The sequence below is a fragment of the Melanostigma gelatinosum genome (assembly GCF_949748355.1).
Source record: "Melanostigma gelatinosum genome assembly, chromosome: 6".
NCBI classification, from domain to species: Eukaryota; Metazoa; Chordata; class Actinopteri; order Perciformes; family Zoarcidae; genus Melanostigma; species Melanostigma gelatinosum.
This window is the reverse complement of record NC_136639.1, coordinates 15,284,838-15,310,033: the sequence shown is the minus strand read 5'-3', so window position 1 is coordinate 15,310,033 and position 25,196 is coordinate 15,284,838. Positions and strand designations below refer to the sequence as shown.

The 25,196-nt window shown below is 41.9% G+C and overlaps 4 protein-coding genes across 4 annotated transcripts; 2 read left to right on the top strand and 2 right to left on the bottom strand.

Moving 5' to 3' along the window:
• The first annotated feature begins 1,557 nt into the window (after window positions 1–1,557).
• polk (polymerase (DNA directed) kappa) lies at window positions 1,558–7,751 on the top strand. Its single transcript, XM_079269923.1, has 15 exons — window positions 1,558–1,633; window positions 1,779–1,922; window positions 2,229–2,348; window positions 2,483–2,635; window positions 2,939–3,070; window positions 3,215–3,365; window positions 3,552–3,773; window positions 3,928–4,052; window positions 4,278–4,444; window positions 4,549–4,581; window positions 4,671–4,767; window positions 5,513–5,684; window positions 5,835–6,821; window positions 7,225–7,273; window positions 7,363–7,751. The coding sequence occupies exons 2-15, from the start codon at window positions 1,794–1,796 to the stop codon at window positions 7,442–7,444; spliced, it is 2,619 nt and encodes an 872-aa protein (XP_079126049.1). The 5' UTR covers window positions 1,558–1,633; window positions 1,779–1,793; the 3' UTR covers window positions 7,445–7,751.
• Window positions 7,752–8,580: 829 nt separating this feature from the next.
• ankdd1b (ankyrin repeat and death domain containing 1B) lies at window positions 8,581–17,371 on the top strand (the record flags this gene model as incomplete). Its single annotated transcript, XM_079269638.1, is given in 18 exon segments — window positions 8,581–8,755; window positions 9,164–9,264; window positions 9,414–9,512; window positions 9,611–9,709; window positions 9,945–10,049; window positions 10,164–10,265; window positions 10,489–10,587; window positions 11,387–11,485; window positions 11,889–11,987; window positions 12,181–12,279; window positions 12,372–12,470; window positions 12,569–12,664; window positions 13,060–13,261; window positions 13,514–13,645; window positions 13,767–13,799; window positions 17,156–17,226; window positions 17,230–17,333; window positions 17,335–17,371. Coding segments are annotated over 18 exon segments (1,851 nt in total).
• LOC306778203 (centrosomal protein POC5-like) lies at window positions 13,828–15,524 on the bottom strand. The gene is made up of 4 exons (XM_079269639.1): window positions 15,364–15,524; window positions 14,960–15,061; window positions 14,588–14,758; window positions 13,828–14,464 (listed from the first exon to the last, which is right to left on the bottom strand). The coding sequence occupies exons 2-4, from the start codon at window positions 15,059–15,061 to the stop codon at window positions 14,330–14,332; spliced, it is 408 nt and encodes a 135-aa protein (XP_079125765.1). The 5' UTR covers window positions 15,364–15,524; the 3' UTR covers window positions 13,828–14,329.
• Window positions 17,372–18,033: 662 nt separating the features above from the next.
• On the bottom strand, window positions 18,034–22,966 carry poc5 (POC5 centriolar protein homolog (Chlamydomonas); the record flags this gene model as incomplete). Its single annotated transcript, XM_079270771.1, has 7 exons — window positions 22,909–22,966; window positions 22,391–22,474; window positions 21,846–21,996; window positions 20,026–20,133; window positions 19,678–19,877; window positions 18,439–18,615; window positions 18,034–18,147 (listed from the first exon to the last, which is right to left on the bottom strand). The coding sequence occupies exons 2-7, from the start codon at window positions 22,472–22,474 to the stop codon at window positions 18,034–18,036; spliced, it is 834 nt and encodes a 277-aa protein (XP_079126897.1). The 5' UTR covers window positions 22,909–22,966.
• Between the last annotated feature and the right edge of the window lie 2,230 nt (window positions 22,967–25,196).

The window sequence follows — 25,196 nt, the reverse complement described above, 5'->3', positions numbered from 1 at the left end:
CTGTGATCCAGTGATTCAGGGTTACTTGTGGTTCCTAGAGTCTTAAAAAGCAGGATGGGAGCCAGAGCCTTCAGTTATCAAGCTCCTCTTCTGTGGAACCATCTTCCCGTTTCAGTCCGGGGGGCAGACACACTCACCACATTTAAGAGTAGGCTCAAGACTTTCCTCTTTGATAGTGCTTATAGTTAGGGCTGGCTCTGGCTTGCCTTGGACCGGCCCATGGACAAACTGGTAGAGGCAAAAACTACAGGGGGACTTCCTACACTGAGCACCTCTCTCCTCCTCTTCTTCACCTCCGTCTGTATGCATTGATGTCCCATTAATGCTCATTACTAACTTTACTTCTTCCCCGGAGTATTTGTGCTTTCTCGCCTCACAGGATGGCCGCAGTTTTATCTGGACACTGGTTCTTCAACCAGCCATGGCCCTGCTGACACCTACTACGATATTCATTATTAATCCTATTACCGATACCATTAATGCACAGTACTGATTTTGTCTCTTCCCCGGAGTCCTTGTGCTTCCTCTCCTCACAGGTTTCCATGGAGCATGGTTTCATCTGGACCCTGGTCCTTCCTCCTACCATGACCCTGCTGACTCCAACTGCTAATATCACTTTTATTATTACTCTCATTACTATTTCATACTACCGATACCATTAATGCACATTATTGACCTGCTTCTTCACCAGAGTCTCTGTGCTTTCTCGCCTCACAGGTTCCTGTGTATCCGGGTTTACCTGGACCAGGTGTTGCCTCCTGTCGTGGTTGTGTCATACATTGAATGTGCTGTAACTACATTGAATGTGTTGTAATTCACTATCCTGTTCTACACATGACATCATTGCACTTCTGTCCATCCTGGGAGAGGGATCCCTCCTCTATTGCTCTCCCACAGGTTTCTTCCTCTTTCCTCCCCGTTAAAGGGTTTTTGGGGAGTTTTTGCTGTTCTGATGTGAGGGTTCCGGGACAAGAGGATGTCAAACGTGTACATATTGTAAAGCCCTCTGAGGCTAATTTGTAATTTTGGGCTATACAAAAATAAATTGAATTGAATTGAATATTATTTTCTTTGACGAGAGATTCCTCCCATAGACTGTAAATTACGATATACTATGACAGGAAAGTCGTTTAAGATGTTTACTGAAAAAAATCGGAAGTATAAGTTTTATTTTGGCTAACTTTGAATCTTCCATAGATTTTATTTTTAATTTGATGGGTTGTAAATGAATTGATTGAACGACGTGTTTCAAACGATGCTAAGGCTACTTTAACAGTAGTTTACACATGCTCTGTTTGAATACTTTTAGAAAAACTGAAAACTATTTTCAGACATAAAATGTAAAAGGAAATTGTATCTGGTCCACGGGGGTAAAAATCCGCCATCATTGTCCACAGCTTGAAAGCCAGCACATGATGGAACCTGTATTTAACGTAGTCGTAAAGGTTCTCAGAATGCAATGTGATCTTACCGAATCTATTTATTCAGGCTAAGTCCCGCCCTTTTCGGTGATGACGCATGTACGCGGAAGTTCCGCCAAAACCGTCTTCGTTTTCAAAACATGTACAGACATAAACGTTGGACAGCTGAGCGATCTTGATTCTGTGTGATTGATCCCGCGCAGAGTGAAAAGGTTCGTATCTGACTTGCTGTTGATATTCTGATTTAGATAGAAACGGCACACACATAATGGAATACACAGCTACGATATCTTACAGGTTTGTCAACTAACTTTAGAGCATAGTTGCCAAAAAAAACCAGACTGTTTTCCCATTCAGGATCCATTCTTCAGGATGGAGAATGGGGTTTCATCCACCAAAGGAGAGGGCTTCCTCTCCAGGATGGCCCTCAATGACAACAAGGCTGGCATGGAGGGTCTTGACAGGGACAAGATCAACAAAATCATCATGGAGTCATCCAAGGTATGAACTAATAACTTAAATAGACTTGTTCTGCTCGTCCTGTATGGCATACCAAGACTCTCCCATACATAGGAATCTAAACTAAGATAACTGATGTGTTGGAAAGGACAAGGCTCTACAGCTGCTGTGCACGAGATGAACTGTGAGGTCCAGTTTTACTGGCTGTGTCCAGCCTTGTGTGAAAGTCCCATATCCCCTGTGTCATCACATACACAGTCCTAAAATAGATATTGCTGTCATAGCTTTTCATGATAGATGTGCTCCAGAATCTGTAACTCTTGATTGTCCTTGTCGTCTTCCCTGCAGGGATCGAGGTTTTATGAGAGTGAGGTGAAGAAAGAGCAGCAGGTGAACCACCGCATTGAGAAGATGATGCTACAAAAGGCCCAGATCACAGAACAGCAGTTAAAGAAAGCACAAGCTCAGGTAACGCATGCATTCACCTGGGCATGGTCGGCATCGGGTCATTCAAAAACAAATTTGATGTGCTTATGAAATGAAAAGGCTGCATTTTAAATGTCACACGACTCAAGCGGTTTTTCAATTAAATCTCTTTATAGGTGGGGAGGATGTCCGCTGAGCTTGAAAAGAGCCGTGATCTCAGCCGTGTGATTGTGCATGTGGACATGGACGCTTTCTACGCTGCTGTGGAGATGAGAGACTGTCCTGAGCTGAAGGACAAGCCCATGGCTGTAGGATCCATGAGCATGCTGGTGGGTTAAAATATCGAACAAATGGACACAGTTTCTTGAAACAATTAAATATTCATGACATACTGGATCATTGTAAATCTCTAACCACGATCCTCCCAGTATAATGCAGCAAAACTACATCTTTACAAATCACAGTAGAGGAATGAGTCTTCATCTGTGTATTTTATACATTACATTTTAAATTCATTGAACTGTACTTTACTGTAATATTAGAAATCATGGCTGTTTAAACCGGTGCCAATGTTTCATGACTTCAAGACAAATTCAAAATGTTTTATTTGGATCTCACCCTTTCTCTTGCAGTCAACATCGAACTACCACGCCAGGAAGTACGGGGTTCGAGCTGCCATGCCTGGCTTCATTGCAAAGAAACTCTGCCCCAACTTAGTTATTGTTCCAAACAACTTTGCTAAATACAGAGCTGTGAGTGAAGAGGTACGATCGATGGCAAAGCACACGCACACAAACAAAGAGATGAATAGCTCTTGAAACTTGCATTAAAAAACAAATGCCATGCAACTGTTTTGTGGCTCTTTCTTAAACCAACAGGTGCTCATGGATTTGTGTCACTCTTGTTAGATCCGGGAGGTTTTTGCACACTATGACCCTCACTTCCAGCCCATGAGCCTGGATGAAGCCTATCTGGATTTTACAGAACACCTGGAACAGAGACGGAGCTGGCCAGAATCCTCACGTACACATCGCTTCCGCGCCAGCAGCGACGCTACAGGCAGGACTTAATGACGCAGAAACGTTGAATGATTACATGCTGTGATGGCTTGTTGTGTTTTCTTCCTGCAACTTTTGCCACATTTGCTGTGTACATAATATGACAGGGAACACTGTTGCACGATCAACGTTTCATGCACTAGAAATCCATCAGGCTGTTGTGAGACGTCATTTGTTTTCTGTAAAGGTGAAGAGCAGATTGAGCTTCCCCAGGTGGCAGTGCCAGAGGAAAAAGACCTCTCTCCGCTCCTGTTCGAGGACAGCCCGAGCACCTCTCCGTGCCTGTTGGACTCTGAAGGCGTCGGTGCCGCTGGTAGTGCGTTCGAGGTGTTTGGTACGTCCGTTGAGGAGGCCGTGAGAGAGATGCGCTTCCGCATTGAGCAGAAGACCACGCTGACTGCCAGTGCAGGTGAGCGTAACAACTATTCTCAAGGGATTAATGAAACGCTATCCCTTTTCGTCAGTGTGTCTTGCTGTTGTTAAACATTTTACGTTTGGGTTTGACAGCAGAACATCCGTTCATTTTAAAACACACTGTTCAATCATGCAATTCACTCTTCCAGGAATTGCTCCAAACACGATGCTTGCCAAGGTGTGCAGTGACAAGAACAAGCCCAACGGCCAATACAGACTCTCCTCCACCAGAGAGGCCGTCATGGACTTTGTCCAGAATCTCTCAGTTCGCAAAGTACGGTCCACATTTCTCAAAGTAAACCGTGTACAGAGAGTCTTGGAGTGGAGTTGGTGAATAATTATGGAAAGATGTTAGAATGCGGTCATGTGTTTTTGTATTATTGAAGGCTGACAGATGTAAAGTGACTAATGATGTACGGCAGATGGAGTAAAGATGTTTGAAAGTAAATCATCAATATTTAAAGACCGTAAAAAACACGTGTTTCTGTATCCTTTCCAGGTGTCTGGCATCGGGAAAGTGAGTGAGAAGATGCTGAATGCTCTTGGCATCAGCAGCTGTTCTCATCTTGGCCAGCAGATGGAGCTGCTGTCGCTGTTGTTCTCGGAGACAGCCTGGCATCATCTCATGCAGGTTTCCTTGGGTCTGGGCTCCACATGTATACCTAGGTACTTCACTGTCTGTTTGATAAAACTCAACACAACTGATCAAGAAATAAAACAGTCCAGTTGAGAGAGAGGAGATAATGCTCACTGTCTTTGCTTTTATACAGGCATGAAGAAAGGAAAAGCATGAGCACAGAAAGGTTTGGTTTTAATGAAGCATAAAGTGACAATTAGTGTCCATCCTCTTACTTCTCCCTCATTTCCTCTTTGTCCCACTGAATCTTGACAGGACATTCAAAGAACTGAGTAACGTTGAGGAGCAGTTGTCCTTTTGCAGGGAGCTCTGTGAAGACTTAGCAGAAGACATGAAGAAAGAAGGTCTTAAGGTAGAGAACCAGGGTCGCTGTATGTATTTTGCAACATGACTATACCTCTGTGCATATCTTATGAACAAGTGGGCTGTCTTGAAGACATATTTGGTCACCTGTCGTGGTAACATCAACGATACATGGGGTTACGCTGTACACTGCTGAGACATTGCTTGGGTGGATCTAGCCTCAACACTCCCAGTTGATTGGCTCAGACTGAGCAAATAGAAGCTAAATAAAACAAGCACTGGGGATATTTCCACACAAATAGACACCACAAAAAGGATCAAGAGAAAAGGGTAACATTAGAAAAACGTATTCTTGGCCTCCCTAGAATCACCCTTACTCCAGACAGAATCTCATACAATTACCTCAACCTGTTCGTTCCTTTTCGAATCGATGGAGAAAGGTCTGGTTGGCTTGGCACGACCATCACCCCCCTGCCGGGGCCCTGATGTGGCCTTGATAGCTGGAGGAAATGGAGGGCCATTAAGGAGACAGGGTTACTATCATCCTTGGAAATGTCCCCCCGGGAGAGATGATCACATTACTATGAAAGCGCTTTGTGGCGTTTTACTCACAAAATGCATTCTGACAAGTGACATGACAGAGTACACAGATGTCTGTTTGTCGTGTATGGCCTTTCCACACAGTGTCGTTGATCATGCTTATAATTAAGAGGTTGTTTGACAGCAGACAGAAATGACCGCAACTGTTTTCCCTGATATCAATTTGACTGTGCATTTTCTTCCTTTTCCTTCAGGGTAAAACGGTAACACTGAAGCTGAAGAACGTGAACTTTGAGGTAAAAAGCAGGGCGCTGACGCTGTCGTATGCTGTTGCTACAGTGGATGAGATTTTTGCTGTTGCTAAGGACCTACTGAAAACGGAAATCGAGAATGAAAGCCCCCAGCCTCTCAGACTGAGACTCATGGGTAATTAGATACAGCAATATGACTTGCATATCAATTACTCTAACTATCTTGAAATAAATCGAAATGATCCGTGACACGCTGCCTGTGAAAATAATAACACAGTTGGCATTCATTTTGAAGTTTTCTCTCGATTTGTTTTTCTGCTCATAGGTGTAAGAATATCCGCCTTTGTCGGTTGGGATGATAAACAGCCCCTGCAGAGGAGCATCGTTGGCTTTCTAAAGCCAGGCAAGACAGACTCTGGTGGCTCTTCCCAAGGAATGAATCAAAAGCTTGAGAAAAAGAATCTCTCCAATCAATCCTTCCAAACTGGGCCCCTTGCTTGTCTTCCGCTTGCGCAGAAGTGCCAGAGACAGGATGAAGTACCCTGGGGGAGTAAGCAGAGGGGGTTTGAGGGGGGTCAGACTAGCGAGGAACCCAAACTGTCTTTCTTCCAAAGGGCTCATGCCAAACGACTGCAACTCCAGGCAGCGAATGCAAGCACACAAAAGGGAGTAGATGGGGAGAATGCTTCTGTGGTTGCTTCCACTGGCCCGTGTGCTGAAAAGGGTGTAGAGTCCTCAACAGAAGCACACAAGACAGCCTCCGATCCCTCAGAAAAGGACTTTGTTTCCCCCGTAGAGGCCCACACATCCACATCAGGCTGTGGCGGCACACTGTCGGAGAGCCTCACCTGTCCGGTGTGTTTCCAGCAGGTGGAGACCACTGATTTGAACGTCTTCAACAGACACATAGACCAGTGCCTCAGTGATGCCTCTAGAAATCCAAGCCAATGCACAATATCTGACACGGAGTCAGACCTGGACCTCGAGAATGTCCAGAAGGAATGTGAAGAGTTTGAGTCGAACAGAGTTGATCCTCAAGAAGACCAGCACAACTTGGAAAACGATTCTCTTCGAACGGTTTTGTTGATCAATGGCGACAATACAACGGTCACCTCGGGACAGCCTCAGTCATGCCATGATAAAGGCCCCGTCCTCATCTGCCCAGTATGTCAGCTGACCCAGGACAGTGATGACCTCACGATCTTCAACCACCACGTTGACCTCTGCCTGAACCAGGAGGTCCTACATGAGCTGGGGGGGCAGACATCATCGTCCATGAATCCACCTTCAGTGATAAATAGCAAGGCCATAGGTGAGTGTGGATCTAATCTGTGCTGAGGACGGATACGACCCTGCTAGTAAAGCCTATGAACTGTGGCTGTGTGACATATTCGGAGTTAACAGAAGGAATGTCTATTTGGGAGGATGTCGGTGTTGTCTATTGTCAGTGACATTGTGTGAGAAGTTTGTATCGATTCCCGCTGAGAAAAAGACGTTTGCCCTGCTTTTGGAAATGGCTAAATCACTTTCTCACCTCTTCATTTTCTACAATGAACTGCACCCCAGTTTCCTCTTACACAAGCCTGCCTCTGAAATTGCATTCTTTATATCCCTGAAGAGGTGCCGCAATTGTGCACCTCCTTGGTAGATGCCATTGTTATCGTCGGAGAGTGTTTTTTCTTTCTATGTTCACGAGTGTCCGTTTCTGTTCACAGACAGAAGCCGTCTCCTGCCAATGCAAGCAACTAAAGGCAAAACCAAAAGGTGAGACAGCTTGACGACAGACTGTTGCTGCATGTTGTCTCTTAATATTCCATGTACTGTAGGTAAAATAGTCTTTTAATGACTTTCAGACGGGACTCGCCTTCCTCTCCTCCTTCTAAAAAGGCTAAATGCCTCGGTTCTCGCAACACCATTGACAAGTTCTTCCGGTGACGGTCGTGCACGAAGAACGTCCATCCTCGTCTGGAGGAACTGGGAAAGTTTCCGTCAGGAAGTGGAAAACACCTCTCCCCTCCCGCTCCACTGAGCAGTTTTAAATTGCACACAAAGCCATATAAAAAAAAAAGTCTTCAGAAATCTGTCATTTATACAGTATTTGCACTAATATGCCTTGTTTGTTTTTTTAAGGCAGACACTAGATGGGAAAGCAGAGTTATTTCTTGTTTCTGTTACTCACTGAAGATAATGTTTTTATTTAACTGTATGCGTACTGGATCATAAGAGTATTTATTAGACACTGAGGTGCCTGTGAGTTTTTTAATTTATCTTCATGAAGTTATTTTATTCAGATATTTGCAGTAATTTACAGTTGTATTTATTGTGTTTTCCAATGATAACACTGTGTATGTCTAATAATGAAGATAAGAGAATCCTTCTATCGTGTATATCAAAGTTATATAAGAAATAAATTACTTTTCTGCTGAAATTTCACTTTGGTTGGTGGCTTTTCCACAGTTTATTATTATTATTATTATTATTATTCTCTACTAAAGGGTTGGCTTACTGAAGAAATGGTTTACAGTAGGGTTAACACGAGTGTTGCTCTAAAAACTGAAAAACACATGCTGCACAATGACCAGCAGCAACAGACTGTATTGCCTCGGGTGTGAATGTGAAACATTGCTCTTAAAGAGCAATGGGTAACGAGTGAAACATCCCTCTACAAACCAGTTAAACTTCTATTAGAGCTTCATGTAAATCTTGTGTAAACATTGCACAACATTCTCAAAGTATGATCTCAATGAAGCCACAGTTATGCCCCATACTAGTCGTATAACAAGTGTGAAGTGTGACTTGATCAATAGTTTCTGTTATCATTAGCAGTCTCTCAAGGGTGTGAGCCGCTAAAGCAAACACGGATCAGCCCCGCGGCGTTGAGAGAATAGCAGAACTCCACTTCAAGGCTTGCTGTTGTCTATTTGGAGACAGGAACTGCACAGGATATATTCTCATTTTCGGTGGGATCCGTTTCCTCAGGTATCTGGTTTGGTTTACTTTTGGTGGACTGTTAATTAAATTGAACCAAATCCGTCTTGGTCACATAAAGAGGTAATTTAAGCGACTTCCCAATGGAGAGAAGAGCTTTGGCTGTGAGGGCGATGATCAAGAAGCATCAACCTAAGACAGAAAAGTTGGACCCTCGGAAGTGGATGAGAGAGGAGACTGTGAGGGGTTTTGCTGACTTCATATTGAACAAGCACTCCGAAACAGAGACGGATAACAGCTTCGACAACAAAGAGATGTGTGAGTATGCAAGTACAACAGATTTAGTAAAGGTGGAAAATAAATAAACAGAATGTAAAAATGAGTACGATTACGGAGCAATATTTTGAAGAAAGCTTCTCTTGTTCAAGACTGAGCCCTTGAGTTTACATTGTTGAAGCTGGAGTTAATGATTAGTTATTCACTGTATGCTCTATTTCTTCATAAGAAACACAATATTTGCACAAGGCTGAAACCAAGGCAATCTTCACCACAGCACATGAAACACTCATCTCCATTGCCCAGCCAGTATATGCTCCTGCTGAGGTTTCACAGATGCCATTAGATATTCCTCACACATCATCTGGTTGTGTATCAAGAACATGCTGCTCTGTATATTACATATTAAAAACCCATATGCAAAGCATTCCCGTCTGCTGTGTTGTGCAGTGCTTGATACAGAGAAGCAGTTTATGGAAGCAGCTAAGACGAATGATGTTGTGACCATGAAGACGCTTGCAAGAGGACTGAACGCCAATGCAAAGAATGTGGTGGGTCTAAATAGACAAACCCTCTATCTGCATCTCAGTATGCTGCATTGTATAATACCACACAAACAGATTGAAAGGCTGGTCTTTTCTTGGATTTTGGAAAAAACTATATTTAATTGACAATATACTGATGCCGTTGTTTGACTCAGGATCACAGGACTGCCCTTCACTATGCAGTAGCTGGCAAAAACAAGGAAGCTGTGCTGCTTCTTCTACAGCGGAGAGTCAAGGTGGACCAACAGGACAAGGTGAGAGGGTTTCGATTACCTGCATCTGAAAACTTGAGACACTGACAATTGCTTATGTAATACTTCTTCCCATTTTGTTGTTGTGTTGCGTCTGACAGTACGGTGTGGCACCCATTCATTTGGCTGCCTGGTTTGGCAGTTTGGACATCCTGAAATATTTAGTGAAGGCCGGGGCTGAACAGAAGGTTGAGAACAAGGTAAAGAAGCAGAAGGATTTTTGTTTTACTTTTTCTCAGTAAGTGATGGAGAAAAATACTTGGATACTCCCCCCTAAGGCAATTCGTTTCCATTATAATGGATTACAAACCTAACATTTGTATGCTTGTCTCAGCTCAGATGCTCTTGTCCATGTTATACATCCCTCTATTTCCTAATGCACAGTCCTCATGCACACTGCTTGATTCAACATTAACTTGCTTTTTTCCACCGAAGGAAGGACTGAACATCATGCACTGCGCTGCTATCAACAACCACACTGACATTGTGGAGTATATAGTTAATGACCTGCAGATGAAAGAACTAGACAAAGATGACCAGGTATCTACTTGACACTCATTTGCATGACTCAACCATATCATTCGCTATTGATACGTTATTTAGGACGACCAAAGTACAAGAAGTAAATGTTTGTACATCAATTCTTTTTTTCAGTTAGGACAACGGGCATTTGCATTGGCGGCAGAGCATGGATGTGTTGAAATGATGGATATGCTGATTGTGCCATACGACATGGCCAGCATGAAGGCCAACAAGGTGTGTGTGTGTGTGTGTGTGTGTGTGTGTGTGTGTGTGTGTGTGTGTGTGTGTGTGTGTGTGTAGGTGTGTGTGTGTGTGTGTGTGTGTGTGTGTGTGTGGACTTGTTTTTGGTTTGTGTGCCATTTATGCTCACGTGTCTGAGTGCACATTTGTGTGTTGCAACTTCAGATTCGCTCAACACTCTTTGATGCCAGTTGTCTCCCTCCCTCCCTTCTGCCAGAGCGGGGACACGCCCCTGCACTTAGCTGCCAGGAACGGCCACTCGGATGCCGTACAATCGCTGCTGCAGAGGTTTGATACACTGGATGAAGTCAATATGGTACACAATCAATGTAAACATCATCTCTATCACGGTTTGGCTTGTGACAGTGTGTGCTCAGTGGCTAATCCACTGCTGGATGGTGCCTCCACTTTGGATGAATTAAGATGTATCAAACATGTACTGGCTACTATCATATAACAACAAACTGTGTTCTGGCTTGAACTTCAGTTCGGACTGGTAGAAGAAAGAAGAAACCATTTTTATTGTCATATACATTTACACATACATGAAATTTGACGACTGCATTTGACCCATCCCTGTATATAGGGAGCAGTGGGCTGCCATTGATCGGCGCCCGGGGAGCCGGGGGTTCGGTGTATTGCTCAGGTACACTTCGACACGTGACACGTCCCAGTCGGGGATCGAACCGGTTCCCAGACGACCCTCTTAACCCAGTGCGCCACGGTCGCCCCCATTACATGATATTATATTGTACATTATAGTTGATGTTTCTGGACAAAGGTTCTTCCAACTGGGATTGGAGTTCAATGATGGATATCATCTGAATAACGATGACTGAGTTATTACCCGTTAATAAATCATTTCAAATGTTAAAAAGACTTCAACATAAACAAATGTAAAAAATGTTTGGGCTATGAAGTTACAGATGTGTGTTCATGGTCCAGGGGTGGTTCATTTCTGGTTCCTAATTGGTTATAGGCCTGAAAACATTGTTTACATTTTGCGAGTATAGTAAGACACATTTAAATTGTGGTCCACCTGACAACCATTTTTCTGTGTCTGTTGGTTATCTAGCACCACGTCTATATTTTTTGGTTTTGTTTTTGTCTCGCAGGACGGTGAGACAGCTCTGTACCAGGCTACAGAAAAAAGCCATGAAGAATGTGTCCTGATCCTGCTGGAGGCTGACTGTGACCCAAACATCCTTACAATGGTACAATAGGCAACTATTCACACTTCTTATACTTCAGATATTCCTTTGATATTGAACGTACATATCTATATGCAACCCCACCTTGACGAATCCCTGTTGTTAATCTGAGATATAGATATACAATGTGTTTGCACCTTATTGTTATCTTAGACTTTTACATTTGCACTCATCATATTTAAGCTCTTCTTATTTTGTAATGCAACTGCTGCACAGTAATTTCCCTCAGGATAAATGAAGTTGTATCTTAATATTAAAATCGCTGACTTGGTGCCCTGTGGTTGATAATGTATGAGTGTAAAAGTATTTAATTTGGTTCATCCGATAGGCAGCATCAAAGGTAAATAATGTTTTTGTACTTAAAGTAGGCCTACAGCTAAATCTCCCTCTCTTGCCTCTCTTCAAGGCCAAATGCAGCGCTCTCCATCCAGTTTCAGAAAGAGGAGACACGTCTCTTGTCCAACTCCTCTTAGATTACAAAGCCCATACGGACTTCCAGAATCAGGTAAGCAAACACAAGCTAGGTGGCAGTAGTACTCTCTCAGTAAAGTTTTTTTAGTAACACAGATGATGCACACATCAGCTGTGCTGCGGACACTCGGCCTGGATGCATATCATTGTGGTTTCACATATTTTCTCCTGAGCTAACAGTTCATTTTTTAGGCTCATGTTGTGTAACAGAACATTTTTGCTCTCAGCACCTAGAGGCTCCTATCCACCTGGCAGTGAAGAACAGTCACATCCCTGTCATCCATTCTCTACTGGCGGCTGGCTGCAACATTAATGTCGCTGATGAGGTGTGCTAGTCCCTAGTCAAATGAGATTTAAGTCAAACTGTATATGAGAAAATGATTTCTGCATTGTGTTGTCCTGTCCTATGAACTGTTAGAGGTGCCAGACTGCTATGCATGTTGCTGCAGAGCTGGCCAGAATAGAAGTCGTGGAAATGCTTCTTAAAGCCAGGGTGGATCTGACCCTCCAGGACAGGGTAAGAACTCTAACAAACACCATTTCTGGAGTTGCATGTTAACTTGTGCTCTCGTACAAAGTTTTTGTATTTTGTTGTGCATGTTGGATTCGGAGTAGCAGGGTAAGACGGCTCTGGGTGTGGCAGTCAGGGCAGACGAGGTGATTATTGTGGACATGATCGTCAAAGCAGAAAGATACTACGCCTGGAGGATGGTGAGAGAAGCTGAAATGAGACTTGAAACTTGTACTGTTTTCATGTGTGCCACAATCCATTCTTGAGGCCTTGAAATCAATAATTACATTCATCAGAAATGATTAATTTCCCAATGTCAAAATCTAGATTCGTTGAATCCCCTCTAATACCATTAAAGCATCCAAAGTTTAAAAAAAAGTACTCGCAACCCAGAAGCATTTGACAGGCAATTTATCATTAATTTAATAATAGTTTGTCTGAATCCTTTCCTATTCTGTTATTATTAAAAAAAATGTTTAACTCTGGCATTCATATTGCTAATCATGTGCGTGTCTTTCCATTAATCTCTCCAAATACCCCTGTGCTCTCTGACTCTGAGGCGTGTGGCCTTTACATGATTTAATTGCCCTTTCAGGCAGACCCAGAACTTAATGAGAGCATTCACAGCGAGAATCCGCTGACGTTTAAACTCGACCACCGCAACTCGACCAAGCAGCTCCGTTCCATGGCCTGGCACCTGGCGTACAAGCTTCTGAAAGCAGGAGACTGGAAGAGACTTGCAGAACACTGGGGCTTCACAAAGGAGCAAGTGTCGGCCATCGAGGAGCAATGGACAGGTGCCATGAATCACACTGCCTGGACAGACTTTTGACTGTGCATTTGGCAACTCTCTGAAAATGTAAAACATGAGCTTCTTGTAGCCAAAATGTTATGCATTCAAATCCCTAAATGAATGAGTAACATTTTGCAATGTAAGGAATATCTTTTGGACAGCTTTATGTTTTTCTATTTTATCTTCCAATGCACAGAGGCTAGTTGAATTGTTTTCCTGGATGTACAGTGATGTGTGTGTGTGTGTTTGTCCACAGGTCAGCAGAGCTATCAGGAGCATGGGAACAGGATGCTGCTGATCTGGCTCCACAGGGAGGAGTTGGCTCAGAAGAACCCTGCTAAAGAACTCTACCAGGGCCTCATGCTCACAGGGAACAAGAAAGCTGCAGGTACATTCAGTGAACAATTTGTTTCCAAACAAATATCCTGAGGCGTCTATAACCATATAGGTGTGCTGCCTGGGGATGTGTGCCAAAATGTGATTGTGGAAATTGTAAATTTGTCTTACAGATACGATTCGGATGGAGGCAGACAACTCCAGCAGTAAGAGCTGCAGCATTTCATGAGGATGAACACTGCAACATATGGACTGACAAAAATGTCATGTTTACATCATTTTCAACTACTAATTTGTACAGGAAGTTAAAATAATTTATTTTGATCAGTAACATATGGCTTTGGTTTATTAAAACAATCAACCTGTGGTTTTGGACGGTTGCACACAATAGAAAAAAACCCGATAAAATAAATACTCGCAATTTTAAGTCATGCACAGGTGAAACTATTCTGTTAAAACATTATTTCATAGAAATAAATGTCCATTTTGTAATTCTAAACTCTAAACTCCAGCTGGTAATAATCAAAACCAGTTACTTGTACGTTTACCGGAGTCTATGAAGCACTTTCATGAGAAAAATCCTATTGCTCAAGAAATCCTGCACATTTATGTAAGAAAGCTGAAAAAAAAAAAAAAAAAAGAATCATTCCAAAAATAAAATAGACTTGAAACTAATGCCATGGTAACTATTTCTTGGACAGTTGCATATACTTGTTGAGCAACACTTTCTGTGTGGTTAGTCAACTACTTTGATGGAGTGTACATGGCACGTGGTGGTGTGTGTCCTGGAGGAGCTTCTGCCTCCGGTGGAGCTTTGGCCCTGTTGGGAGGAGCGAGGAAACTTCGAAGCCGTGGCCTGACCGATAGTGAGCTGAAAGAACGAAAGAGAAACAGAAGAAAATGTTCATCATGGTTTTTCAGCTTGACACAACTGAAGGTATACACATAATAGCGCATAGATAGTAATACAGTAGTGATGCATTCTGTCCCATACCTGTGTGACAGGATGATGGCGTTCAACAATCACAGAGCTCATGGGCGGAGCCACACCCATCACCTGGAGGTTGCTGCGTGCCGCCTTACCGACGTCAGTGCGTGCAGTGATGCGAGCCGTGACAGTCTTTGAGGGTTTTTGTTGACTGGCTGTGATGACACGACCGCTCACCTGAAACAGCAAATATTATTGCGTCATATATCATTGTGTTTACTGTCGTAGAGACTTCTTTTGTGCTAAACTTGAGACATTCTGGGTTTATAACTATTTCATTGATTATATAATTACAGTCATAGTTGCACATGGCTGTTGTGAAGGTGAACATTATCATCACTAGTAATGACTCAACCGATCAGTCTGTATTATGCAAACCTGTTTGTGGGAACTTGCAGTGCCCCCAAGTGGGAGGGAGCTGTGCAGTACAGTAGTGGGAGGGATCACTTCTGCCCTCGACACAGGGGCACCTGAGCCCATCTGAGGAGAATGGAATTACACAATTGTAACACCACTACTGTATATGCATGTTTCAGTTTCAGTGGAATCTACAAGAAAAGTTGATTTAAAGTAACAACAAAGAAAATTTCGAAATGAAAGATAAAGAACATTGTGCAAATACAACGGCATATTAAAAATTGAAAAACTGACTTTCTATGTGAAAGACTGATGGGTTGATTGATCCAATCCCAGATTTGAGATGGAAGTGAAACAATGGTATGTAGAAGAACTATGGTGCGTGAATAAATGTATGGTTTCATTAGAAATTGTCCTCGTCTCACCGTATCCTCTACTTGGCTGTGTGAAGGGTCCGGGCGGTCGAAGCGGACTGCACTAAACTGTGTGGAAGAGACGCCGGGATATGGTTGAAGTTGAGCCAATGTAGCAGAGCCAGACTCATCCTGGGGAGGCAGAATATCTACAAAAAGAAAGACATATATGAATTTAGTCAGACTCACAACATAACACAATATTTTCTTAATTAAAGTTTGTTATTATTACAGAAAAGCACTAATTTTAGTGCTAAATGTTGGACTGGAGTTCACAAACATGATGAATCTTTCCTATTGAACTGATTTGGAAACCTGGATGACATACTGTGAATAAAAAGCCTTCCCATCTTACATTTATTTTTGGTTGAACAATTTCTTCACAGCTCTCAGTACTAATGATTACAACATGGCGATGTTATATATCTGCCAGAATGTTAATACCTTTATACTCTCTTAATTCTTTGAAGACATGTTAAGAGAACACTTTTTAAACAACATATCACAGAGAAGCCAAAACCAACAGCACACAAAATAAAAGAAGACTGAACTTAAAAAGGCTAAATAGCACTTCATATACATTTATTTTGTGTTAGTCTGGTTGGCAAAAAGAGTAGCAAACGAGTATTCAACGAGCAGCCCAGCCCCAGTTTGACAGCCACATAATGAAACACATATCAGGTTGCAAGACTCATTAGGTTAGGGTTCATTTGCACAAACTAAAAGCAGTGAGATCCAGCTTCAGCAGCCACGTGCTCACCAAAACTAGCACAGAGAACAACAGAATATTCACACCCTGATCGCAGGGTGTGAATATTCGGTGTTAACAGCATGAAACCATAAATCTTTCCTTTGCTGGCGTCCATAGGAATGTACCCTGATAATCATGTAACGCCTTGAGTTTTCAGGGCAAGTACTATGCTGATTAGTACTATTGGACATTCATTGTTAGTCATATTAGTTGTATACTCAAATATCCTGTATTGGTACAAGCCCTAACATGCTACTATATAACAGTAATTACATGATTTAATAAATGTTGCAAAGGGCTAATGATCTTTCAGCACCACATCAAGATTATAACCGGTGCAAAGTATGCCTCAGTTAGCATATCCACTGACTCATCCCTCCATTAGATGAACCAGTGAATGACTTCTAGAACCCTACTCATTCATAAATCTACACAATAGTCAATAGCACACGCCTGCACTCTATTGCTTTTATGCTTTGTTGTATAGAACAGGCGTCTATTTATGTAGTTATAAGGCTTGTGATAAGGATAACAGTGCACCTTTAATGCGCAAGCTGTGTAAAAAGCTTTGTGTGGCTATTCTATTACAGACCATGCTGATGATGGACTGAAGGTTGCCCTGGCCGTCCCTCTGTGGTGTTAAACATGCCGAGAGCCTCTATGTTGAGAGCGCACACGCCCCTCATGAAGGCTTTCTTCATAGATTCTTCATAGCGCTCTCGCTCTAGTCGCAGTCTCTGAATCTCTGCCTGGGCCTTCTCTATAGCCTCACAGTGCTGTGGAGACAGAAGGAATTAATTTATCAGTTTATACGATTCTGACAAAAACACGTGTTTATTTCTTATGCCTTTGTGTTGCACTTTTAATATATAGTTGTTACACCAACAACAACCGTTTTTCCTATTCAAGAGCGGTGTGGCTGTTATTCACCGAAATGTTCAAATTCGATGTATTTATTACATTTATTAGAAAAGTATGAATCCAGCAACGCAGCATCCGCATACACACACAGTTTATATGCAGGTCCTTCACTTGCTTGTTTACCTCTGCCAGCTTGGCCTCATACTCTGCAGACAGACGGGTGCAGACCTCTTCAGCCCTTGCACGGCAAGCCCGCTCCACCTTGACCTTCCAGTGTTTCTGGATCAGAGAGTGCCAGCCTAACCACACCTTCTTCTTCAGCTGCAGGTTGTAGTGCTGCCGTGCGACCTGAGCAGCATGAGCCTAGCGGGGAACCACAACACCATGAAAATATTCACAAGGAAGTAATTACACCCTTGATCGTTCTTGTGCAGGTGCAGTACATTTTCTCTGTGTGAGCGGTTTGGACAAAAAATAAATGCACTTGCTAGTTTGATAAGCATTATGGTATGAAAAGATCACCGGTGCACTGACAACATTTCACACATGCACATTTTGTAAGAGGGGATATTTGTGTAGAAAATATGGCATATAATGCATGTTCAGTGTGCAGTGACATTGTGATGTGTGGGTCGGTAACTCATGCAGAGAGTGATTATTTGCATAAACCATTACACTGCACTGACTGTAATCTAGCAATGTTCAGAAACATTCACAACCAGTAATTTCACATCCATTTCCAAAAAACAAAACAAACATAAATTATACTCTGAGACCACTATGAGACCACAGACACCAGCCTTAGTTAAATGGCGAACTGATGATTCAAAGACGATCATAAGAGGTTTATCAATGAGATGATTACATGTGATGCTCGTGTGATGTTTAACACACATTACTTTAATAAGCAAATACTGATGATGTGCAAAGGGTCGTGTAAATATGCTCCTTGCATTAAAATGACGATGCAGTTTAGCCTCTCAAGAAAGCTAAATCTAAATCTTTCCAATCTATACAAGAGCCTGTGAGGACTCCATCTCCCACTGGAAATAGGAAACACCACAATGCCGTCAGTGTACCTCCTCCTTGGCCTCAGTGTGCTGGATTCTCCAGTGGGTGAAGGCCCTCATTTTTTCATGCTTTTCTTTTTGTCTGTCCAGCACCTGGTTCAGGTTCACAATCACCTGAGGAAGGACACGTCACACAATAAGCTTGTCAATCTGAAAAGCAGACAAAGGCGTTCCTCATCTTTGTCTTTCAGGTTCTAAATGTACAAAATAATGAGGATCATAATGAACAAATGAGCATTAGATAGAGAGATAGCTTAGACATGGATTAAGCCCACCCAGTCCTACACTAAAATTTCACAATAATGAAAATGACTGGAAATTAAATCTCAGTCTGGTATTTAACCCATGTCCAACCTACCAGCACATTATGTAAAGGAGCCAGCAAATAAATACACATGATGTCACCTCATCTTTTCTCTGGTTGGAGGTCTCGTAGGTGTGCAGCAGCCCCTTCAGGCTGTCTAGCTCTGACCTCAGGTCAGCCGTCTGGGCTGCATACCTCTCCCTCTCTTTCCTCATCTCCAGCTTGTGTTGCTCCATGAAGGCCAGCTTCCACTTCCTGAGCTCAGTCAGCACATTTGACTAATTAACAAATAGAGGGCAGGACAGTCACACTGTGTTAATTACACTGCTTTAGTAAATAGGAACATATGTACACATATCGTCAGTTATTTTTAAAATTAAACGAACAAGTGTGTGAACAAGTCTCTGAGGGTTTCAGAGGTCTAAAATTGGGCTACCACAACAACCTGATGTGTAATTATAGAGTAAATATGGCTTTAGAGGTTTATTTGTGAACCAAGCTAAATTCCTACAGGGTCAACCACAACCAACATCTACAAAAGTAAACATGTTTAGCTTATTTGAAAGGTAAAAGAAGAGAACTGAAAGAGTCTTAATGAAGCTTAATAGTAAGAATGAAGTGTACAATATTAGAGGAAAAGGGCAGGAAGGACGACCATGTCCAGCCACTCACCTCCTCCAAAATCATTCCACTGGGAGACATGGTAAAAAGGTCACTGGTTCCATGAAGAGAAGAGCTGTCATCCTATTCAATAAGCCTTCCTGTGACTTTACATTCTCTTTAAATCCCTGACCTCTTCCTCACCATTGCCTATGTATATTGTCATTTCCTACAGTATTTCCTACATTTAATCCATCTCAGTCTAACTGTTGCATGAGAATGGGAGAAGTCAAAATAAACCGATGCAGATTTCAGTTGTTCGTACATGTAAAGTATGCATTACTAATCATTATATATATCAGTCAGTTCAATTTGAGTATTTTCCACGATGCACTATTTAAGGTTTTGCAAATGATGCAAGTGTGTTAGAAACAGCAGAACTTACCTTTTAGATTGCTCTTCAAAGGCTCAAGTAATGCTCTGTTGACATTGTTCCACAGATTTGTCCACTTATGTAAAACCATCTTGCATTTATCGAGCACAAACCTGCCAGCTTGCTTCTATTTTGCTTCTAACTGCTGAAACAAACCGCTCCTATTATTATAATTCCGATATGTCAGAGCTCTATATATAGCCATGCAACATTATCTATGGTCAGGTCTTAAGCAGGCAGTCAAAAAGAGTCATTTAATTGATTGATTGTGAAAGGACAGTTCTACAGTATCAGGAAGCAGATTCACCTTCAGGTTGTTGCTCCACATGTCCAGAATGTTCTCCATCTTGCTTATGTTTTCCTCCGAGATAAACATCTCTGTCACATCGGACTCGAGTGGGTGTGGGCTGCTTGGCCTGGACCTCTCCGACACTACCTGTAACCTGTCCGAGGGAGTGTTTGAGAGCATTGACACCCTGCCAGATGACTGACCTGCCATCTCCTCAGCTAGAACGCAAAGAGAAAAGAAACACAGGCAGAAACAATGTCACAAGAAAACAGGAAAAGCATATCAGCTATATATATATATATATATACTGTCAGATATCAGAGCAACCTAACCATATTGTTTCTTTGTATTTTGAATGCAATTTACCATGAGAAGCTCTTAAACGTGTTGAGGGCTCAACAATCAAGGGGGAGACCTGTGATGATCTCACACTCCTGCTGGATGGCCTCCCATCTTTAGCTTCAGTGGCAGTATCTGACAGAAGACGGGGAATACAGAGAGAGATGGCACAATGGTAAATAGATCTGAAAGGAAATGTTGCTTCAATACATTTTACCTGGAATAAGTGAGTACAATTAAAGGTAAAATAAAAGCTAAAACAAAAGATGGTTTAAGAACAGAAAAGGTGATGGCGAGAATGCTGAATAAGACGAGCGCGGCTTCTCGTCGAGGAATGCATTTATGTCAATATCTTAATGAAATCCTGCAGGGGGACGAGAAAGCCTTCAATCTAAAGAGCAGTACGGGCAGAGAGCCAGGAGATCATTACCAACGGCCGTCTGCTTTCCACATCCCTGTGCACTACTCCATGGCAGTTAAAGCACTAAACCCTCCAGTGACAGCTGCAGCTGTGTGTGTGTGCGTGTGTGTGTGTGTGTGTGTGTGTGTGTGTGTGTGTGTGTGTGTGTGTGTGTGTGTCTGTTTAAGATGTGGGTATCGTAGGGGAAAGAGATAGGGCATACAATCTCACACACTCGTATCATATGCATCTCGACTAGACTGGTTTACAAGCTGAAAATATGAGGCTGATAAACACACACCACATTCTTCCATGTTGTGATTCCAAATCTCTTTTGACAGCTGATCATTTGATGGGGGCAGTCTCTGGAAGGGCTCAAGTTGTGTTTCTGTCAAAAAGGCTTATCATGAAAAGTGTGTAGCGTCGTTGCTTGCAGCAGTTTTAATAAATAATAATGAATTCATGTCAAAATATGTAAATATTATCAATAACAAAATGATTAATCATAAACCCATAAATTATCATAAAAGAATCATGGTACTCAGCTTCCACGATACGACACCATTAGCTTAACTAACAGAATTTAACATAAGATTAAATTTAGGACGCCACCCAATTTTAAAAAAATAGGGAAAACTTTAAAATGTTATATTAATCAAGTAAATCTTAATCTCAGGATTGCTACGGAGTTCTTCTCATGGTGTACAGGGACCTATTATTTTATGTGCACACAATCAAATGAATAAACAACAAAATAAACAAAATGAATGAAATTAATAATGAATATTATGAAGGGTACAATGAATAACGATGGACCACAAACAAGTGAAAAGGATTGCATGTGACCAGGTAGAATCAGTGACTCATATAATTGATTGACGTCTATCAAATAAATCCAACGATTGAAGTTTTTACAAGAAATTTAGCTCAGAAGATTTATGCATCGTCAGCAGTTGAGAGTTTGAGAAGCACCAGGGAAGATTGTGAGGACATTTTATATTGGTTCTAATTTAAATTTTATTTAAATCTTGAGGTCTAAGATATTTCTATCTAAGATTATTATATTACCTGACTTAGTTATTTTGCCTTAAAACATCAAAGTCATTTGGAAATTGTATTGTTTCACCTCAGGGTTCCGATGGGCAGAAGTTTCTTTAAGTTGTTTATTAACAATTGGATATGTCTCTGTGTCCCTCAGGAATGTAGCTGCTCGTAAAAATCTGAAAGGTGCGGTAATAAAACATGGTAGACTCAACCTGAATGGTTTGAGTGTCAAGAGTCTTATCTGCTCTGAGTATGTCCAGGCACATGGTAAACTCAGAGTTCAACCACGAAGTGACCTATAGGTTCCTGAGGGCAGTCTCTCGATGAAGTTTATGAGTTCAGATTCTGTCATTTCAGTTTCAGTGTGTGTCTTGCATACAACAGAGATAAAATACCAAAATACCTGCTGGGCGCAGTGATGTTGTGTCCTCTTTTCTCTGAGTACGACCCTCTGCAGACAGATGTGAGGTGCTCCGCTGCTGCAAGTGAGCACTGGTGAGTCTGTCAAGCTTAGGGGTGACAACAGCATAGCGGAGCAGCTCCTCATACTCATCCTGTTGATCCATAAACAAAAAGATCGTCAGCTCCACATCACTTACTGGGAAGGGAAAACTAGAGTGATTGTTAAAGTTAGTACTCAAACTGCCTGTTGCAAACATCCATTTCATTTGTCAGAGCTACCTCTGGCGTCAGCTTCAATGATCTACCATACTAAAAAACATTTCGTTTTACAATGCAAAGGGCAGTTCAAATGTACATTTCTGGCATGCCTACCTTTGTTTTCACCTCCAAATTTGAATTGTTGATTGAAACTACATGTTTAAAACGTGTCTGATTGCATGCGCTGCTTGCCAAAACCGACTTCACTGTGAAGATGTGCTACACACTGCCCCCGTGTTCCCAGATCTGAGCGATATGAAGAGTGCATAAGTGTTTATCTTTAGTTACCTGAAGATCAGAGGAGACAGAGCTGCCCGGATCAGAGTCCTTGGGAAGAACAGGACTGGTCGGTTCCTCTTCGTCTGAGGACATCTAGACGAAATAAATAAATCACAACTACATTTTACAACATATTTGCCAGTTATTTGGCAGGCAAAATGTAAATTCTCACAAGTATTATTCTTTAAACACACTAAACAAAGTATTTAAATCAACCTACAAAACATCAGATTGAAACAAGACGACACTATATGCTCGTGTAACTTTCTCTACGGTTAACGTACGCTGTTTCTGGTGGACATACGCATAAACGAATATCTAGCTAACGTAAGTTAACATAACATTACAAAAGAGAGACACACGCTTCCTTTTTGAATGCAACGCTGACGAAAATACACAACTCATTGGAGCAAGTGGCGTTAGTGCTGTTTTACAGTCCTAGGAGTAAAATATAACTATGAGATAACGTACCCAGCCTGACACAGACAACAGATGTGCAGCAGGCCAAACGGTGCGCACATATTTACCTGTTTTATATTGATATGCAGGCCACCGTACCAAGTTACTCCGTCAGTTAGAAAACGCTTGCTTCTCCGTTTCAAACCGATTGACTGTTAAACAACATGCTCTGTGATTGGCTACTGCTTCCTGAGCTCCTTGCTAAATCGTTTCTGATTGGGTACAATGTTTCCGTGGTAACGGTAAGCGGAACAACGCGGAGATCAGCTGACCAGCGGTGCTGCTGGTGTGAAGCGACTACAGCAAACTACAAACAATAGTCTCCGCTTTACGTTAGTAGTAATAGTTCACAGAGCACACAATTAGTCTGACTGCCAGTGGCAGAACCAGTTATCAGTGTCATATGCTACATTTCAAGCTCGAGGAGTCATAAAAGGAGAACTTGTAGTTATTCATTTATTAGTTTTATAATCAATAAAGGACGTATGAAACAAATCAATCAGGAAAATCTTCAGTTGTCAGTTGTGACCATTTAGGGAGCAAACATGGTTCACAAACCGTGTCTCATCAATAGGTTGGCATTATGCATAGAGATTAACTGATTAAAATGATCCCAAGAGGCAGGATTAGTCCTTGGGGAATACCACCACCCTGTGAAACTATACGCCAGGGCCACATCTTCTGTTGTTCACTTCGAGTCTTAGACAAACTCAGAGGAGAAAATGGTTCACAAACTGATTTACAGCAATGTCTCAACCCCCTGAAGACCCTGTGCTTAATATTAAGACACATAATGTGGGATATAGGCCTGACCGTGTGGCAGTGCTGTGCTGGGACAGGCTCTAGAGCAGGGCTCTCAAACTCATCTTCACTCCGGGCCACATCAGCATCACGGTCGCCCTCAAAGGGCCGGTTGTAAATGTAAGACTGTGTAAATGTAACTACTCCTAACATATTGGTAAATAACTGTCTCTGCATTTGATTATTGTTTATTCAAGTGTTAAAATATTGTATATGCAGTTATATAAATGTAAACATATATTTAAGCACATTTCTGTTATTATAACTTAAATCCTTTTAATTGAGGGTTAAGAAACCCACATGACTCTATCAAAGATCAAACTATTAAAGAAAATATCAAAGACAAATATCAAACAAGTTATTACAATAACTTTGTTCAAAGCTTAAAATCCTTTCAAGGGTGCGTTTTGCACAATCCCACGTGAAGTATTTCATGTGTTTTAAAGCCACGTTTAAAGTAGTCTTCAATGTACTCACAATACATTTCCATTTCAAATGTACAGTAACCAGCCAAAGAGCTGCTTCTATGTTTAAGTATCTCATCATTATGACTTTCTATCTCATAACTTCAACTTTATATCTCATAATTTCGACTATGGGGATATTTTTATTGTCAAGTCTAACTTAAAAAAAAAAAGAAATACATTTTTTTTTTTTTACTTTTTTTTTTTTTTTTTGCTGGCGGATTCGCGGGCCGCATAAAATGACGTGGCGGGCCGGATTCGGCCCGCGGGCCGGGAGTTTGAGACCCCTGCTCTAGAGAGAAGAGACATATGGTCCCTCCATGGCAGAGCTGCAAGCAGTACTGTTGGACTGGAGCCTCCTCGCCACCTGGCTGAGTGCTGAGAGTACTTCACTGTCAGCATGGTCATAAGACCTGCAGGCTGACTTTGAAAATAAGCAATGCATGGTCATGACAGTGGTGACAGTGCAGTGATTTCCCCCAAAACATCAGTTTGACAGCTGGCCAGCTAATCACACAGTATAGAGATCTGAACTATTCATTTCATATCAAATATATTATAAATAAACTGAGAATGATCATTTAGTGCAAGCAAATCCTGGCTGAGACACCCCTCAGTGCACACACCTTTTAATATACATGTCTTGACAGTTGACGCAGGCTAGGAATTTGAACCAGAATCATCGTGAGGCACAGAGGATAATCCTTGCTGCTCTGTGGGGAGTGGAGGTTTCCTGTTGAATGCCAGGAAGCCATAGCTCCCACAGATTACTTATTTCCATTTCAGAGCAGATGATGCATGTTTTGAAAGGTTTTGGTGATGTGTTCATCACAGTTTCTCTTTTAGGTTGATTTTCTTGGCTTGTTCGGTCCTCTGCTTTTTTATTGTGCCATTGATGCTGAACTGCAAATTTCCTATGCTTGTCTGCTTTTATTAAGTTATTGTAACAATAACTGGTTCGGCACAGACAACTGGGGTTCATGTATGCTTTATGAGAGTACTTTAACAGCACAATACATAATAACAACTGTTCATCTGGTATACACCAATAGATGAAATAATAAACAATAGCTTAGAACTGAGTTTAAGAT